The 16,886-nt window shown below is 61.6% G+C and overlaps 2 protein-coding genes across 3 annotated transcripts in view; one reads left to right on the top strand and one right to left on the bottom strand.

Moving 5' to 3' along the window:
- FAM83G (family with sequence similarity 83 member G) overlaps positions 1-2,120 on the top strand; it is a 28,218-nt gene extending 26,098 nt beyond the window's left edge. For both annotated transcript variants that reach the window (XM_057714033.1, XM_057714032.1), the window contains one exon: positions 1,162-2,120. In XM_057714033.1, coding sequence (XP_057570016.1) covers positions 1,162-1,542 — 381 coding nt within the window. In that variant the 3' untranslated portion in view covers positions 1,543-2,120. The remainder of the gene's footprint in view (positions 1-1,161) is intronic.
- SLC5A10 (solute carrier family 5 member 10) overlaps positions 1-13,213 on the bottom strand; it is a 53,670-nt gene extending 40,457 nt beyond the window's left edge. Inside the window, exons 1-8 of the mRNA XM_057714036.1 lie at positions 13,100-13,213; positions 9,226-9,297; positions 8,861-8,965; positions 8,513-8,572; positions 7,797-7,901; positions 2,983-3,088; positions 2,637-2,717; positions 1,686-1,891 (exon numbers count right to left, since the gene is read on the bottom strand). Coding sequence (XP_057570019.1) covers positions 1,686-1,891; positions 2,637-2,717; positions 2,983-3,088; positions 7,797-7,901; positions 8,513-8,572; positions 8,861-8,965; positions 9,226-9,297; positions 13,100-13,213 — 849 coding nt within the window. The remainder of the gene's footprint in view (positions 1-1,685; positions 1,892-2,636; positions 2,718-2,982; positions 3,089-7,796; positions 7,902-8,512; positions 8,573-8,860; positions 8,966-9,225; positions 9,298-13,099) is intronic.
- Positions 13,214-16,886: the final 3,673 nt, after the last annotated feature.

Raw genomic sequence — 16,886 nt, 5'->3', positions numbered from 1 at the left:
CGGGCTCCGTGGCGTACTGCCTCTGCCTCCCCACGTGAGCCTCTTATCCAGGAAGCAAGGCTGGTCCAGCCCTGACCTCCAGGCCAGGCTGTGTGCTGACTCACTTGGCTTCATGGGAAAATCTCCCGAATGCCATCCCGCCCAGAGATGCCAGGCCACGCTGAGAGGGGAGGAAACGAGAGGTGCCCTGGGGTGAAGGGGCTCCGCTGGCCCACAGGGCAGTCCAGGCGTCCCCCACACGCCCTCCTCCGCCGGCCTTTCAACGAGCCCCTCACCAGCAGGGCCGCCCTCAGGTCTCACAGGGGTACGGGGCAGACCCCTGCCGGGGGGCGGGGCACCACGTCACAGACGGGGAAACGGAGGCCCAGCCTCCCAGGGCTTCTGGACCCGCCCAACCTGGATCGCTTCCCACGGCCACAGCCCAGGCGGGAGCACATGAAACGCCTGCGCTCAGGAGATGCACGGCGCCTCTCGCTGGCAGGCACTCCACGCAGGCCTCAGTGTCCCGGCCGGGGCCCCCCTCGCAGGGACGCTGTCCCCGTTCACCCGACCGTGACTGGCTGGGTCGACTCTCGGGCTGGCGCCTCACTCCCGGGCTGGGGCCCTCGGGGCCGTGGGTCCAGAGGCGAGGACGGTCGTCAGGCCTGCGCGCTGAGGCCCCTTCCCGCCCGACTGCTGCCTGGAGCTGCCCACGGCCCTCAAGACAGGCAGGGCGGGGCATCGTCTGCTTCTGCCCAGAGAGGGAGCAGGGCCGCCTGGTGCCACCTGGTACATGCCCACCTTGGGAAGGACTAGGGTCAGATTCTGGAGGAGGAGCCACCCCGCACTCACCAGACACCTGCGCCCAGGTGGAGGCACTGCCTTGGACAGACCCGTCCGTCCCCCTTACAGAGGATGGAGGAGGTGGGGCAGGGGCGCAGGGGCGCGCAGGCGCTGGCCTTATGGTGACCCCACAGGCAGGACCCTTCCCCTAGGACACGTGGGGAAGCTGAGGCACGGAGGCGTGAAGGACCCTTGTCTAGGACCACCCGCTGGTGAGTGGCAGGGCCAGGAAGCAGACCCCGGTGTGCGGGCTGCAGCCTGCCCAGCCAGGGCCCCTCAGGAGGGCGCAGAGATGCTCCCGGTCCCCAGGCCTCACTCTCTCTGCTCTCTCTCTCCCAGGGCCAGCGGTTCCAACACTACGGAGTCCCTGCCTCGGGGACCAGGGATAAAGATGGCTTCCCACGGCCACTGAGGACCCAGGGACGCCCGTGGTACCGCCCTGCGGCCGACGGTATCCAGAGCTCCAGCGGGAAACCGGCCGTGGCCAAGGGTGGCCTGGGGCCCCGCGCGCTGCAGAGCCCTGGGAGCCCGAGGCTGGCCCGCAACGCCAGCCCCCCGGCCGACGGCGGAGCCACCGAGGAGCGTGCCAGCCCCTTCGGAATCCCGTACTCCAAACTGTCCCAGTCGAAGCACCTGAAGGCCAGGACGGGCGGCAGCCAGTGGGCCTCATCCGACTCTAAACGGCGGGCCCAGGCCCTCCGGGACCGCAAGGACCCCTAGCGCCCAGTGCCCGGGCCTGGAGCCATGCCACCCACGGCCTCCACCCCAGCCGGGCTCACCGGGCAGGTGTTCCTGGGCCGCTGGACCTCCAGAGCCGCCCGGGAAGGCAGGAACGGGGGGAGGGCGGCGACATGGACCCTCACCTGGTCGGTGCACCAGTACCAGGCAGCCATGATGGTCAGGCCGAAGGTCATGCCGGTCCACGGGAGGTCCCCCGTGTAGGGGTCCCGGAACAGGTGCATGGCGTCCGCTCGCGGCACATGGCAGGTCGTGTTGGGGATGGTCCTGGACGGGACGGCCTGGGCGTAGGCTGCCGCCAGCTGCTCGTACCCGCCGATCTGCTCGAAAGCTGCAGGGGGCGGGAGGAACAGGGATGGTCGGTGGCTGGTGGCCGTGATGGCAGCCCCGCTGCCCTCATCTTACAAGTCACTTCCTGATGTATCAAACTCGACTTCTTCCCACCTGGCCTTTCCCTGTGTTTGGGAAGGTATGGAGGTAGAGGGTTTAAAAAAAAGGGGAATCCAAAGGACTCTTTTATTTGTATTTAAAATAATATTAAATGAGCATTTTGCACGTGGGCACCCCGGTGTCCTGCTGGCCTCTGGATGCCCGCGGCCCCAGGCGAGCGGCTCTCTGCCAGGCTTCTGACTGTCACTCAAGGAAGCAAACGCGTCTTTTCTTGGCATTCAAGGACCTCCCTGAGGAGTCCAGAGGGCCAACGTCCTGATCCAGGCGCTTCCGAAGGACGTGACTTTGGCAGAGCTGAGAATGGCTGGGGGGATGTGGCACTGAGAGGGGAATGGAGTCCTGCGAGGGGCAGGGGCACCTCCAAGGCCACTGAGCCAGGGCAGGTGCAGGCGGCCCTGCCTCCCGAGTGGGCTCTGCGGCCAGACACCAGGTGCCCGGAGTGCTGCGGGGCGGGGGCGGGGGGGGGCAGGGGAGCAGGCCTCCGTCACCCAGGGGAGGCCAGCAGGGGGCCGACCGCCTCGTGGCTCGACCTCGTGAGGCCACGCACCCCCAGAGCAGATGCCTGGGCCCCAGCCGGGCGGCCCCCAGACCCCAGGGCTTGCTGCCGGGACAGCCCCACGCCTCACCTTTGACCGTCAGAATCACGGCCCCCACCACCATGATGAGCGTTTGCAGGGCGTCCGTGTAGATCACCGCGGCCAGGCCCCCTGCGGGTGGAGACGAGAGAGCTGGAGGGGCCCTGGCCTCGACGGGGGAGGGGTGGGGAGGTGACCAGAGCTGCGGGAGGGAACGCTGTTCCACATCCCGTGCCCTGCCCTTGCACAGGTGGGTGAGCTGTGGACGCAGAACCCGGGCCAGCAGAGCCAGCTGCAGGAGCCCCAGGCTGTGGAGGGGGCGGCCGCCTGCTCCCCACCGGCTTCTCGGGCTCCCGTGTGTGCCCGCAGGCCGCGCCTGCCTCCCGCGGCGCCGTACCTGCGATGGTGTACAGGGCCGTGGTGACAAGCATGAGGATGGTGGACAGGTAGAAGTTCCAGCCCAGGCAGATGTGCACGAAGAGGGCCCCGGCGTACAGGTCGATCTGGGGAGGGAGGGACACGCGAAGAGGCTCGAGGCGCCTGCAGGGCCCTGAGCAGACAAGGACGGGGAGACCCCCGCCACCTGCCGGGGGCTGCCCTGACCCCTCAGGAGGCCCCGGCCCTGCACAAGCCGCGTGCAGGAGACGTCACTGATGTTAACAGAGTCCTAAGTGGCCCCTGCCCAGCAGGGAGCAGCCCTGCTGTGCAGCCTGGCCCCTGCCTGGGGATGGACGAGGAGGCGTCCACGAGGGCTTCCTGGGGGAGGGGAGGGCCCTGTGCCTTGGCCTTTGGACCCGTGTCTATCTGGGTCCCTGTTCTCTGCTCCCTGTTAGGCAGGGGCCCCAGGAAGAGACTGGATGTGTGCCAGGGGCGGGCTGGGGGGACAGAGGGGCCTTCCTGATCCTGACCCCGCCGTGGTGTTGAAACTGAAGCCAGGACCGCATCTCAGGCTGAGGCTGCTTCCCAGGGCTGGACTGGACACAGTCCCGCCGTCTCAGACCCCGGGACAGCACAGGGGGCAGGAGTCAGAGCCCTGGGATGACCTTGAACCCTCAGCACTGGAACGGGCCCTACAGACCACCCCCCCACCCCTACTGCGCCGTGGATGCCCGGGGAGGGAGGGAGGACCCCGTCCTGCGGGACCTAGTGGCTGGGCCAGGTCCCCCCTCCAGGTCTCCAGACCCACCATGCTGGGCTTAATGGCAGGGCGATAACCCCAAACACAGCCTCTGGGGCCAAGAGGCTCCTGAGGAGGCTGGGCGAGGCCGAGGGTCCGCTGAGTGCCGTGTGGGGGCACCGGCCCAGCTAGGAGCTGAGCAGCCCTGCTCGGAGCCAGGCGTGCCGACTGCCTGCGTCCCCCAGGCTCCCCCCCATCCCGTGCTGGAGAGGAGACCCGCCAGGGCGGGGACTCTGACAGGTGCTCTCAGGAGAACAGCAGCCCCTCACTCCGACCCCTCCCGGCCGTGAGTGTGTGTGTGTGTGTGTCCACCCCCAGCCCAAGCTGGGAAGCCCAGAGCTGCTGAATATCAGAGCAGGAGGGACTCTCCAAGCCCCCTGCCCCACTAGACCAGGGAAACACTGAGGCCCAGGGAGGGGAAGGGACCTCCCCAAGGTCAGGCCCTGGCAGGTGTCAGAGATGGGAGGGGCCCGGCGGCAGAGCAGGGGGGCTCTAGAAAGCAGCAGCCCCTCCCCCAACCTGGCTGTCCTCCAGCCGCTGCTCAAGACCCCTCCCCGGACCCGGGAGGAGCCCTGGTCTGTGCGCCCAGCCCTTAGGCACTGGCCAAGCATCCCTTGGAGCCCAGGTGACGGGTCACACCAGACTGGCTACCACGCCACACCCGGCACCCTGCTGCCTCCGGGCCTTGGCCCGCCTGGGGGCCTCTGCCCTCGAACATCCCAGTCTCTGCATCTCTGCGCTCAGGACTCAGCCCGCCCGGACGCCCTGCTCCGCGCACTGCTCTGCTGCTCAGGGACCTCCTTCCAGGCAGAGGGTCTGAACAGCGACGTGCGAGCTGCAGGAACAGCACAGGCACAGGTTGGGGGCGGGACGTCAGCCGCCGTCCCTCCTGGGGACCCTACAGCGCAGCCCGTGGAGGCCGACAAATGGGCGGTTGCCTGCCGGCTCCAAAGGAGGCCCCACCGGGAGCCTCAGACGCGCCCCCGCCGGGTCTGACCTCTCCTTCTGCCGACAGAGCTCTCCCTCCTGGGGGCCCCGGGCTGGCCGCGGCCTGGTGGGAGCTAAGAGCCCAAACCCAGAGCCGCTCGGCCTTGGGTCTGCGTCCCTGGCGAGCAGTCGCCTCACCTCCGGGGCCTCAGGGGCCCTGTCTGGGGGCGGGTGTGGAGAGACACCTCTTGTGCTCAGCCCCCTGGGCCCTGCTGGCCTCCGCAGACCCCTGCGAGGAGGCCGCCGGGGGCAGGCAGGACCCCTGAGGGAGCCGCTCCCCTGCGCACAGGCGCGAAGCGACCGGCCCAAAGCCCCGCGGTCGGGGAGCAGGGTGGCGGGCTGCAGGGCTGACCCTCGGGGCCCCTGGAGGGGGGGACCGCTCTCCCCGCACCATCCCACAGGCTTGCAGGGCTGCGCGCCCCGCACGTGGGAGGGAGCGGGCTAAGGGGACCTGCGGGCTGGGGCTGACCTGCCGGCCCCGCACAGCTGCTCAGGACCCCACGTCCCCCACAGGCACGCGCCCCGTGGCCAGGCCCGGCCCTGCCCCTCCCTGGCCACCTCCCTGCCTGGGACCGTCTCCCTCTCCCTTTGTGGGTAGCAGAGAAGCCAGGCAGGTCCCTGCGTCGACATGTACCGCAAGTTAACCCCTAAGTCATCCTCATCCCCAAACCCCGACCTCACCCTTCTCCACAGAGGCCATCACTGTCCCTTCCGTGTCCTGGACACATCTCACCTTTGCCACACTCCCTGCCCCCGACCCGTCGGCCACTGCTGTTGATTCTCCAAGATACTCCTCCCCGGCCCCACTGCCCCAGCCCGGGCCCATCCCTTTGGAAGCCCCTCGCTGGTCCCTCCTGCACTTGGCTTGTTCAGAGGGAGGTCTGAGGTCTCTGCATTTCCACTCAAGCAGCATGAAAGCCACCACCCAGCCCGGAGGCCCTGCGCCACCCTCTCCCCAGCCCCACCAGCTTCCCTCAGCGGTCAGAGCCCTCTGGGCAGAGGGAGCCCAGCCCCGCCCCGCGTTTGCTGCTCTGAGCACCCTTGTACCACTTAGTGTGCACGCACAGCTCTCTTTACTTATCTCACCTGCCTGGAGCGAATGGTCCCCGAAAGAGATGGGTTCATCATGGGTGCCCACCAGGGCCTGGCACACAGTAGGTGCTCAATAAACAGGCATGTCTGCATACACCAGGGGCTGGCGCACTGCAGCCCACAGACACAATCCCATCAGGCGCACAGGCACTCGAGGGGTGTGTAAGTGAGCACACACGCTGCAAACAGCGTCAGCCCGGCGTCGGTCCTGGGGCCTGCGTCCCTCCCAGGTGCAGCCGTGCAATCAGCACTCCTCCCGCTTCCCTGCCCGCGTCACCTGGGCAGCCCTGGCATTGGCACCCCCCCCCCCAATTTTAAAGGTGGGTGAACTGAGTCACCGCATCCCTAAGTGGAGTCTGAAGTGCCCCGTCCTGGCTGCTTCCATGCCGGGGACCGTGGTTTCACCCGCTGGGCTCTACCCGAGGTCTCTGCCTGATTCACTGTGACCTTGAGCACGTGGCGGCCACTCCCTAGGTCTCAACTGTCTTGTCTGTAAACAGGGCTGCGCACGAGGTGTCCTCTGAGGACCCCCCCCCCCCACCATTCTGGTCGGTGGGCCCAGGCTCTGAGTGGGAGGTGTGACCTCTGCCTCGGAGCCTCCAACAGGATGAATGGGGTTTGGGGAAGAGACCGCAGAGGCTGGCCTTGGCCGACGCCGCCCCGGCCCCCTGCCTCTCGCCTCTGTCCGCTCCCGTGCATCCTCTGGGGGGGCGGGCAGCACTGACACAAAGCTGACGTCCACCCACCCCCAGGAGCCCCCAGGGCCCCTCGGGCACCTGGTTCCTTACTCATCTCACTGAGCCCTCTGGGCGGGGAGGGAACTGACCCAGCGCCAGCCGGCCCTCAGGTCAGGCGCCGGGTCACAGGTCCGTCCCAGCCCCGCCGCTCGCTGTCCCCTCCCTCCCAGCGCCTCCTCTGGTCCCGAGGTGTCTGACCCCTGGAGGCTGGGCCTCCCAACGTGCCCACCCCCACAATCATCACCCCTTTCTCCACGAGACCCCGACTCAAGGCCACCCCAGCGGGCGCCGCCACCTCCTCTCCTGAGGGCCGCGCTGCCCCCCTCGCCGTGATACATCCTTGCCCCCTGCACCGAGTCCCTGCTTCCAGGGCGGCGGGCGCGGGGTGGGGGCGGGGGCGGGCGGGGGCGGGGTCTCAGGAGGTGTGGGGGCGGGGAGCCCGCGTGGGAACCGGGCCTGGAGGGCGGCGGCGCGGGTCCGGGTGGGTAGAGGAAGCCCCGCGGGGAACCTCTAAGGACCGTCCATGAGGGAGGACGGCGCCTGCGCACGCACGAAACACCCCGACCCCACCCAGCGCGGCCGGGGGGGGGCGGGGGCGGGGCGGGGGCGGCACGGGAGGGGGGCGAGGGCGGGGCGGGGCGTCGGGGGCGGGGCGTCCCGGCCGAGGCTCGGGGGCTGCAGGCGCCGCGGGGGAGGACGCCCGCAGAAGCGCCCGGCAGGGCGGCCAGGCCTCGCGAGGGGAGCCAGGCTGGATCCGCGCGGGCTCGCCCGGCCGGAGGCAGGCCGCCCAGGCCCCGCCGTCCACGCTGCGGCCTCGCAGGCTGGGGACCACCCCCGCCTCCCGGCGTCGGGCCCCCGACCTGGGCGCGCCCCGGGCCAGCCCCCCACGGCAGAGGCCTCGCGGGGGCCCGGCCAGGGACGCGGGCTCTGCGCGCCCCGTCGTGGACACTCCCGGCCCGCCCGGTGCCGGCCCTGACCCGGACCCACACACCCCGCATCCGGAACCTGCGAGGCAGCAGGCGCAGGCCTGCCTTCTGCCCCCAGCGTCGCGGCTGCCGAGCCCAGCCCCCTGGGGCGCGGGGCCACCGGTGTGGCCCTGGGCAAGGCAGTGTGCCTCTCTGGGCCTCAGTTTCCCCAGCTGTTAGACAAGGCGCAGACGGATCAGGGGATGTCAGGTCCCTTGATGTTCCCCCAGAAACTGGGGGTGGGGTCGCTCACCGAGATCTTGGTGAAGACGGACAGCAGCAGCGACAGGACAGACAGGTACATGCGTATCCGCTGGCCTCCGTAGCGTTTCTGGATGTACTCAGGCACGGTGACAACCTGGTGGGGGCACGGGGCAGGGGCTGAGCCCCTCGGAGACCACGACCAGCCCCAGCGGCGGGCCTGGAATTCCAGGCTAAGGGTTCTGATCCCATCCCGGGGCGCAGGCTGGGCGTGGCAGGCTGAGATAGGAGGAATGGACTGGGGGGGGGGGGGGAGCGCGGCCGCAGGGGGCAGAGGGAGGGGTAGGGAGGCCGTGATGACAAGTGCAGGTGAGCTCTGGCTGGATGGGGATGGGGGCTGTGCCAGACTGAGACGTCCAGGAAACGGGACCCACGGGACTTCGTGACGGCCCAGCTGGGGCTGAAGGAGTGGCAGAGTCAGGGACGGTGTGCGCCACCTGTGTGCTTGGGTAGATGAAGTATCATCCCCTGACGGCACACGCAGGGACAGCAGAAACCAACAGATGAGGCACCTGGGCTGAGGTCCGAGGGGACCTGCCTTCGTGGGCTGCTGGGAATGTTAGTTGGACTAAAAACAAACCCAGAACTGAGAGTGATGGGTTCACTCACCTTGTGAGTGAAGCCGGGGGTCCTGCCCGTCACCACCCCCACCCTGACCAAGGCCTGTACCCAAGCAAGGCTGTCCTGAGGCCCCAGGAGCAGACTCACCCCTGAGGAGGTGTAGATGGGCACGAACACCCACGCCAGGGCCAGCAGCACGTACGTGGCCTGAGGGGGACAGAGGCAGGGTGAGGACAGCGGACCCAAAGACGCAGCAAGAACCAGGGCTCTGCAGGCCTGCGTAGCCGGGAGAACCTGGGGAGGCCCCGTCCCCACTCTGCACCCTGTAAACAGATGGCCCGGCCAAGGCTCACGGTTCCCTTCGGGCTGCTCTTTGGCACTGTGAAGACCCGGCCTCCCCGGCTGCTGGGAGCCGCCCCTCTGGCCGCAGAGGGGTAGACTGATGGAGTCCTATACAAGCCCCCCACGGCCTGGGCCCGCCTCCTGGGAGCTCACATTCCACTCGAAACCTGCCACCGCCAGGCCTCCAGCCGCGCCTGAGCCCGCCAGTCCGATGAAGAGGCCCGAGCCCTCGCTGCTGGCAAAGAGGGAGGCTCCGATCTGGAGGAGAGAGAGGAAAGGGCGCTCTCAGCAGGCCCACCCCGACTCCGAGCCCCCACCCTTTCCACGTTTTCCACCCCAGCTCGGGGACCCCCTGCCTGCCCCAGCCTGCCCCATCCCTGCTGCCTTGGGCTGGCCTGGGGGGTGGCCCTGGGTGAGGAGGACACATGTAGTGACCTCAGGGATGCAGACGCGGGCTGACCTAGAGGTCAGATGCGGCCCCGCGGAAGGAGGGGCAGGAGGAGTCGGGGTGCACTCACTGGCCACCACGCCATGTCCCGGCCTGCCAGGAAGTAGCCGCTCAGCGTGTTCCTGCTGGCCCGGCACGAGGACTGCAAGGACAGAGACGGAAATTGGAGCCCTCGTGCGGTGCGTGCCGCTGTGCGGGAGGGAGTCCGCTGACGCCCCCAAGAGCTAGACACACAGACGCCCCCAGCACCCAGCAAATCCACTGCCGGTACATCCAAGAGATCCGAAAGCAGGTGCCCCGGCACAGCCGCACACGAACGTTCACAGCCGTGGCGTGTGCAACAGCCAGAGGGCGCAAACAGCCCCCACGCGCATCGGCGACTGGGTGGGTACGGGAACAAACGTGCATCCACACCGTGGACTGTCACCCCACCAGGAAGAGGAGGAAGTAGTGGCACTTGCCGCCACACGTGTCCATCAACATACAGGCCTGGGGGCTTCCCAGGTGGCATGATAGTTAAGAATCCGTGCAGGGGACACAGGTTCGATCCCTGGGTGGGGAAGATCCCACATGCTGCAGAGCACGCTAAGCCCGTGCGCCACAGCTATGGAGCCTGCGCTCTAAAACCCGCAAGCCACAACTGTTGAGCCTGTGTGCCACAACTACTGAAGCCCATGCGCCTAGAGCCCGTGCTGTGCAACAAGAGAAGCCACCATGATGAGAAGCCCGCGTACAGCAACGAAGAGGAGCCCCCGCTCGCCGCAACTAGAGAAAGCCCACACGCAGCAACCAAGAACCCAGCACGGCAAATTAATTAATTAATTAAAAAAAAACCCACACAGGCCTGGTTGTCCGGGACTCTACCTGCTCCCCTGCTGCCCGATAGTCCAGATGACGAAGCTGACTGTCTGGACACACCGCTCAAAGCTTTTGATGGGACTGCTGCCTGCCTGTCCCACCGCAGCTGCACCCCCCTTTTCTCTCTGTGATCAAGCTGTGCTGAAGGCAGTGCAGTCCGAGGGCTCTAATGGTCTTGGCCAGGTTGGCTACATCCAGCTGTGTAGGCTGCTCACTGCACAAACCCCAGTGCTGCGCTGGTCTTAGCCCTTGCTTTTTCATCAGGGATGTAGTGCGCATTGCCGACAGCCTCCTCACAGCCCTTCCCCTTCCTGAAAGGGGGTCATCTTTCCTAGCAGTTGGCTTCAGTGGTCCTGACCCAATCTCCAGCTCCAGGGGTCCTGAGCCATCTAGGCCACAGAGCCTGTCACATTCCTTAGCTGTCACACCTGGTTCAGGGCAGTCATGGACCTAAGAGGGTGCCATCAGAGGGCAGCTGGGACCGCCCTCGCCTCCAGGCAGATGGACAAGGTAGCCGGGGCTCTGGAGCAGCTAGTGGCCATGTGGACCTAGTTATTATTCACTGAGCGCCCCGGGTGGCAGAGTTGGTTCCGAGTACCTTACCTGCATGGGGTGTTCAGTTTCCACAAAGCCCCACGAAGCAGGCACTGTTACCAGTGAGGAAACCAAGGCTTCCAGAGGGGGAAGGAGAGCTGGCCAGTAGGTGACGGAGTCAGGGTTTGAACCTGGGCTCAGCCGATAGGCTGCGCATCTCACCTCTTTGAGGGAAACTGGGCTGAGGACAAAGCCACACACGGGGAGGCTGAGAGAACCTCAGTGACATACAGCCAGAGCCTGCCTGGAGCTACCGTACCTGAAGCCTTTCCCGCTGCTGGACTTTTCAGGAAAGACGTCATTACGTTTCCTTCACTGAGCTCATTTGACACACCTGTCACTTGTTAACAGACAGACACCCTAATAGCTGCCAAGGCTCAGCTCAAGATCCCTTCTCCGGGAACACCTGCCCTCGGCCCTCCTAACCCCACCCACAGAGCACCTGCCCGCTTGCTCTGTCTGCACTTGGGCTGCGAGCGTGCATCTGACCACTCCACTGTGGGATCCGGCCCCAGCACGCTCCTCGTCTGGCCCAGGCCTTTGGCGTATGCGTACAGCACTCTGGCCAGCTATACCTGCTGGGCCGGCGTGGCCCGCCTGGAGGGACAGGTCAGGGCTCCCGCAGCCCCACTGCCTGCGGCAGCTGCTGCAACGGGAAGGCCGAGCTGGGAGATGCGGGAGCTGACGGCCCAAGTCCCTGGTAAAACATCCCCTTAGAGGTGCCCTTCCGACAATCCCTGGCCTGCTGCCTGGAAGCCTGCTGACCTCCAGTGCCTGGCCCTCGCCACACCTCGCTGAGAAAGCCCGCACTGCAGGGGCCCCTCCTCTGACTCCCAGAACAGCTGTGAGAGGTGGGCAGTACAGATCTGCGTGGTGTGTTTGAGGAGACAGGAGGTTAAGTAACTGTTCCAAGAACACAGACAGACCCAGCTTTCCTGACACCCAGCACTGGGCTGCCTGTGAGTTATTATTTTAATCACATAAGAGTTCATTCCAATTACTGCTGCTGCTGCCACCATCACCTCCACCTCCACCTCCGTCTCCACCACCACCTCCATCACCTCCACCTCCACCATCACCTCCACCGTCACCTCCACCTCTACCATCACCTCCACCCCCTCCATCTCCACCACCGTCACCTCCACCGTCACCTCCACCTCCACCTCCACCATCACCTCCACCTCCACCACCTCCACCTCCACCACCTCCACCATCACCTCCTCTACCATCACCTCCACCATCACCTCCTCCACCTCCACCTCCACCACCTCCACCTCCACCACCTCCACCATCACCTCCTCTACCATCACCTCCACCATCACCTCCTCCACCTCCACCTCCACCACCTCCACCATCACCTCCACCACTTCCACCACAACTTCCATCCCCTCCTTCACCACCTCCACCTCCACCACTCGCACTTTCTACTGTAGGACCAGTAGCAGCAGCAGGATCCCTTGCGTGTGGGCATCTCAGGTAGGGGACCTCTCCTACTCTGGGACTTGGGACCTGGTAACAGGTGGGTGTTACATATGTCTTATAGATCAAGACCCCGAGGCCCAGAAAACTGAGGGATTTCCTGGGATGCTAGAGCTGGGGCCATGGCCAGTGTCCGGCTCCTGGGCCTCAGGCTTAGGCCGTGGGCAGGGAAGGGAAGAGGGGGTAGTCATCCTCCACCAGGAGATGAAGACCGCCACCAGACAGGGCTCAGGGATGCTGGCCTGGGGCCCTCTGCGGACAAGGACGGGGAGCCTGACCTCTGCAAACCCAGGGCTGGCTGGCTTGTGTCCACCTCCCACCAGGACGTACCCAAGACCGGCGTCAGGAGACAGGAGGAGGCCCTCCCCGCTCTGCAGGCTCCTGGGATTCACTAGGCAAGTCACTGCCCCCTGAAGCAAATGGGGCTGGCCTTTGGCCCAGGGCTGTGAGAGGACAGGTGATGTGCACGGTGCCTGCATGGCAGGGGCCCCGCTGCCGCTGGAGCCTGTGATGACCTAAACCACTTCTCTCTTATTGAAGGCAGGAGAAACCGGCTTATGAACTAAGCTAGGCTGGTGGACACGGAGTTGTTAAAACAGAGAACCCAGGCCCTGTGTGCCCCTCCCCGCCTCTGGATTCTGGTGCAGCGGGTGTGGGTACAGCCGAGAGAGCCCCTGTGAGTCTCTCCTTCAGGGCGGTGTTTGCCCTGTGAGCCCACCTGACATCAGAGGCGAGGCCAGAAAGATGGTGCGCTGTGCCCAGCACCGAGCTTGCCAGCTGCACAGAAGCTCCTGAGCCTCAGAGAGACTCTCTGTTCCTCACTTTAGAGACGGAGAAGCCCTTGCCAAAGAGAGAAAGGGGCTTGGTCAAGATCTCTGCCAGGTCTCCCCCAGGGCTGGGGGGAGGACCCCAGGGGACACTGGGCCTCCAGGAAGATGAGATGCCCAGAGGTGTGCCAGCGGATTCCCACACCCCAGCGCCCGACCCAGCCACCGCCATTGCAGTCCTCTCACCCATATGCCCACGGCCACGTTCAGGGCAAAATACACAGCGATGATGGTGATGTCGGCCACGCTCAGCTGTGGCCTGGGGGCGTGGGGGCCGCTGGTGGAGTTGTCCTCAGCCATCCTGCAGCAGGGCCAGCTTGAGTGAGACGGACTGAGGGCTGGAGCAGGGCAGAAAAGGCTTCCCGACAGGCAACAAATTGATGATTAAACCGAGCCGATGGTGGCATCTCCAGGCCACGGTGTGGCCGTGTGCGGGAATGCTGCTTCAAAGTGCAGCTGTGTCTCCTCTACCCCCCAGTGGAGATGGTGGCAGTGGGGAGTGCTGGGGGAGGGGAGCCTCCTTAAACTCAGAGGAGGCTCGGGAAAAGTAAAGGGGGTCTAGTGGATCCAAAGGCAACCAGAATCATCCCAGGAAGAAAAGGCTCGTTACTGAATGGGTGGCTGGACCTGTATGTAATTCTGATAAGAAGCATGGAGGGTGGGGGACAGATGCCCCACCTCCGGGGATGCTGCCACGATGGCAGCCACGTCCTTCTGCAGCCATTGGGCTGAGTGGACTGAGAGGGTCTTGGGATGGTGACCTGCATCACATGGTTCACTTGCAACCATGGCAGTCCTGGTCCTAGGACATCCTCCGTTGGACTATAAAGGCTTGTCACCAAATTTCCTGCTCTCTTTTCTAGACCAGTGATCAGGCCCAAGTGCCCCATCCTGCCCATCCTCTCGGGTCCCCAGGAACATGGATACCGGGTCCCAGAATCTAGCAAGCGTCTTCCAGGGACTGAGAGCCATGCTTAGCTTTTCTGCACACTGCCCCGTTTTGCACCGAGTAGGTAGTGTGGATCACAGTGAAGGAACGGAGGCAGGAGGCCAGCCACGTGTCCCTGCATGGCCACTTGAGGGCCAGAGCTGGGCTTCAGCTCCACATCCAACCACAGATGCTCCCTGTTGGTGGCGATGTGTCTCTGGTTCCACCGGGTCCTTCCTGCTTAGGTGCTCACTCACTAATTAAATCAGTGTGTGCAGCCAGGTGGGTCTTAGTGACATGGTCCACGGCTTTGCAGAGCATCTGGAGTTTAACCGGGGCACACAGCCCTTCCAGAAGTGTTAATGAGTGAGCAGCTGGCACTGGGAACACACTGGCCTATGAAACCAACTGTGCCTGTTACTTGGTAACCGAGGTGGAGGGTTTAAAGATTAATCCCCTCATGTGCAGGACTAGATAGGGAAGAAAAAGTAAGTCACTGCTTACGGTAAACTCAGGCAGGCTCAGCCTGCCCCTCCCCAACTACCTTCACCTGCAACCAACTAGCCTCTCAGATGGTTTTACTTCCCAAGCCCATGCTAGAAATGTATTGTGAATCAAAAAATCACTTTGCACCTGTCAGGGGGACCCAACTGGATAATGTCCAGATGTATTAAGTTGGTCTCCTAAAGAGGAAGTAACCAAAAGGACAGTATTTGGTCCCCTCTCCTCAGCCTGAGTCTCAGAAGGAAATAAACTGCTTAGAGACAACCCTGCCACCCCCTCCACCTTCTGATCGAAGGCCTGGGGAAAGGAGGCTGAGATGAGCTGGTGGAGGGGGACAGAGAGACGGCGGCAGTGGAGGAAAGGAAGGAAGCCCTATGTCCTGTTCTCAAACACCACTGCTGACCCCAAATGTGTGTGGGTTATCCCCACTCCAACCAATTCTCCATCCCTCTGGACACCAACTGGGTGTCCTGTGACTCAACTCAATTCTGACATTATCTGTAAGTTAGCACAGACCCCACAGGCTAAGGGCTCAGTCCAGCAAAACTGCCCCCATTTCAGATGCCAGGTGCAAGTCCTGGGCCTCCTGTACTTCTGCCTGACCATCTGTAAATTGGGGGCTCCCATACCCCTTCTTCATGTTTGGTAATTTGCTAGAATGGCTCATAGAACTCAGGGAAACACTTTACCTATGATTACTTATAAAGGATATTATAAAGGATTCAGATGAAGAGGTATATAGAGTGAAGTCCAGAAGAGTCCGAGCACCGGTGTGTTCACCAACCTGGAAGCTCCTTTCATTGTGTAGGGTTTTTATGGAGGTGTTATCACCTAGGCATGATGGATTAAATCATTGGCATTGATAATTAATTCAAGACTGAAAGTTCTAATCCTCTCATCATGCCTTGGTCTTTCTGGTGTCCAGCCCCCATCCTGAAGTGCTCTAGGGGCCACTGGATTGTATACTTTAAAATGGTTTAAGTGGTAAATTTTATGTTATGTGCATTTTACCTTGATAATAAAAAAAATAAGCTTCTGGAATTTAAAAGGCTTTAGAGGTCTTGGCCTCCTGCAGAGATGTACTGAACCAAGGTAGAACCATGTACCTATTAAGCTCTTCTTCAAATAAACACCAATACAAAAATAGTAGGGGACTTCAATGCCCTACTCTAACAACAGATAGATCATCCAGAGAAGCTAACGGATACAGTGGATTTGAACAACACTACAGACCACTAGACCTAACAGACATATACAGAACATTCTATCTAATGACAGCAGAATACACATTTTCAAGTGCATATGGGATATTTTCTAGACTGGACCATATGTTAGGCCATAAAACAGGTCACATCAAATTCAAGAAGACTGAAATCATACCAAGTGTCTTCTCTGACCACAGTGGTATGAAACTAGAAACCAATAACAAGAAGAAAACTGGAAAATTCACAATTACATGGAAATTAAGCAACACTCTCCAGAACAACCAATAGGTCAAAGAAGAAATTATAGGGGAAATAAAAAAGTTTCTTGAGACAGATAAAAATAGAAACACAACATACCAAAACTTATAGGATGCAGCAAAAGCAGTTCCAAGAGGGAATTATATAGCAATAAATGCCTTGATTAAGAAGCAAGAAAGATCCCCCCCAAAGAGTCTAACACTATGACTCAAGGAATTAGAAAAAAAAAATGGAGCCCAAAGTTAGCAGGAGGAAGGGAATAACAAAGATTAGAGTAGAAATAAATGAAATAGAGAACAGGAAAACAATACAAAAGATTAACCAAACTAAGAGCAGTTTCTTTAAGAAGATAAACAAATTGACAAACCTTTAGCTAGACTAATCAAGCAAAAAAGAGGACACATATGAACAAAATTTTAAATGAAGATGGAGACATTACAACCGATACAACAGAAATACAAAGGATGATAAGAGGCTACTATGAACAACTATATGCCGACCAACTGAAAAACCTATAATAAGTGGGAAAATTCTTAGAAACATACAGGCTGCAAGATTGAATCAGGAAGAAACAGAATGTCTGAATAGACCAATTACTGGTAACAAGATTGAGTCAGGAATCATAAATTTCCAAATGAAGAAGAGCCCAGGACCAGATGGTTTCACTAGTGAATTCTGCCAAACATTAAAGAATGAATGCCAATCCTTCTCAAAATCTTCCCAAAAAAAATCAAAGAGGAGCTTGAACACTCTCAAGCTCACGTGACAAGGCCAGCACTCCCCGATGCCAAAGCTACAAGTAAAGAACCAACATCCCTGATGAATACAGCTGCAAAAGTTCTCAATAAAATACAAGTAAACCAAATTCAGCAGCACATTAAAAGGATCATTCACCATGATCAAGTGGGATTTATACCTGGGCTGCAAGGATAGTTCAACATATGCAAATCAATCAATACGATACATCACATTAATAGAGTGAAAGAAAAAATATCATATGATTCCTCAGGAGAGGCAGAAAAAGCATTTGGCAAAATTCAACATCCATTCATGATAAAAACACTTAACAAATTAAGTA

Source organism: Hippopotamus amphibius, chromosome 17, assembly GCF_030028045.1.
Source record: "Hippopotamus amphibius kiboko isolate mHipAmp2 chromosome 17, mHipAmp2.hap2, whole genome shotgun sequence".
Taxonomy (NCBI): Eukaryota; Metazoa; Chordata; class Mammalia; order Artiodactyla; family Hippopotamidae; genus Hippopotamus; species Hippopotamus amphibius.
This window is presented reverse-complemented; position numbering and strand designations above follow the sequence as displayed.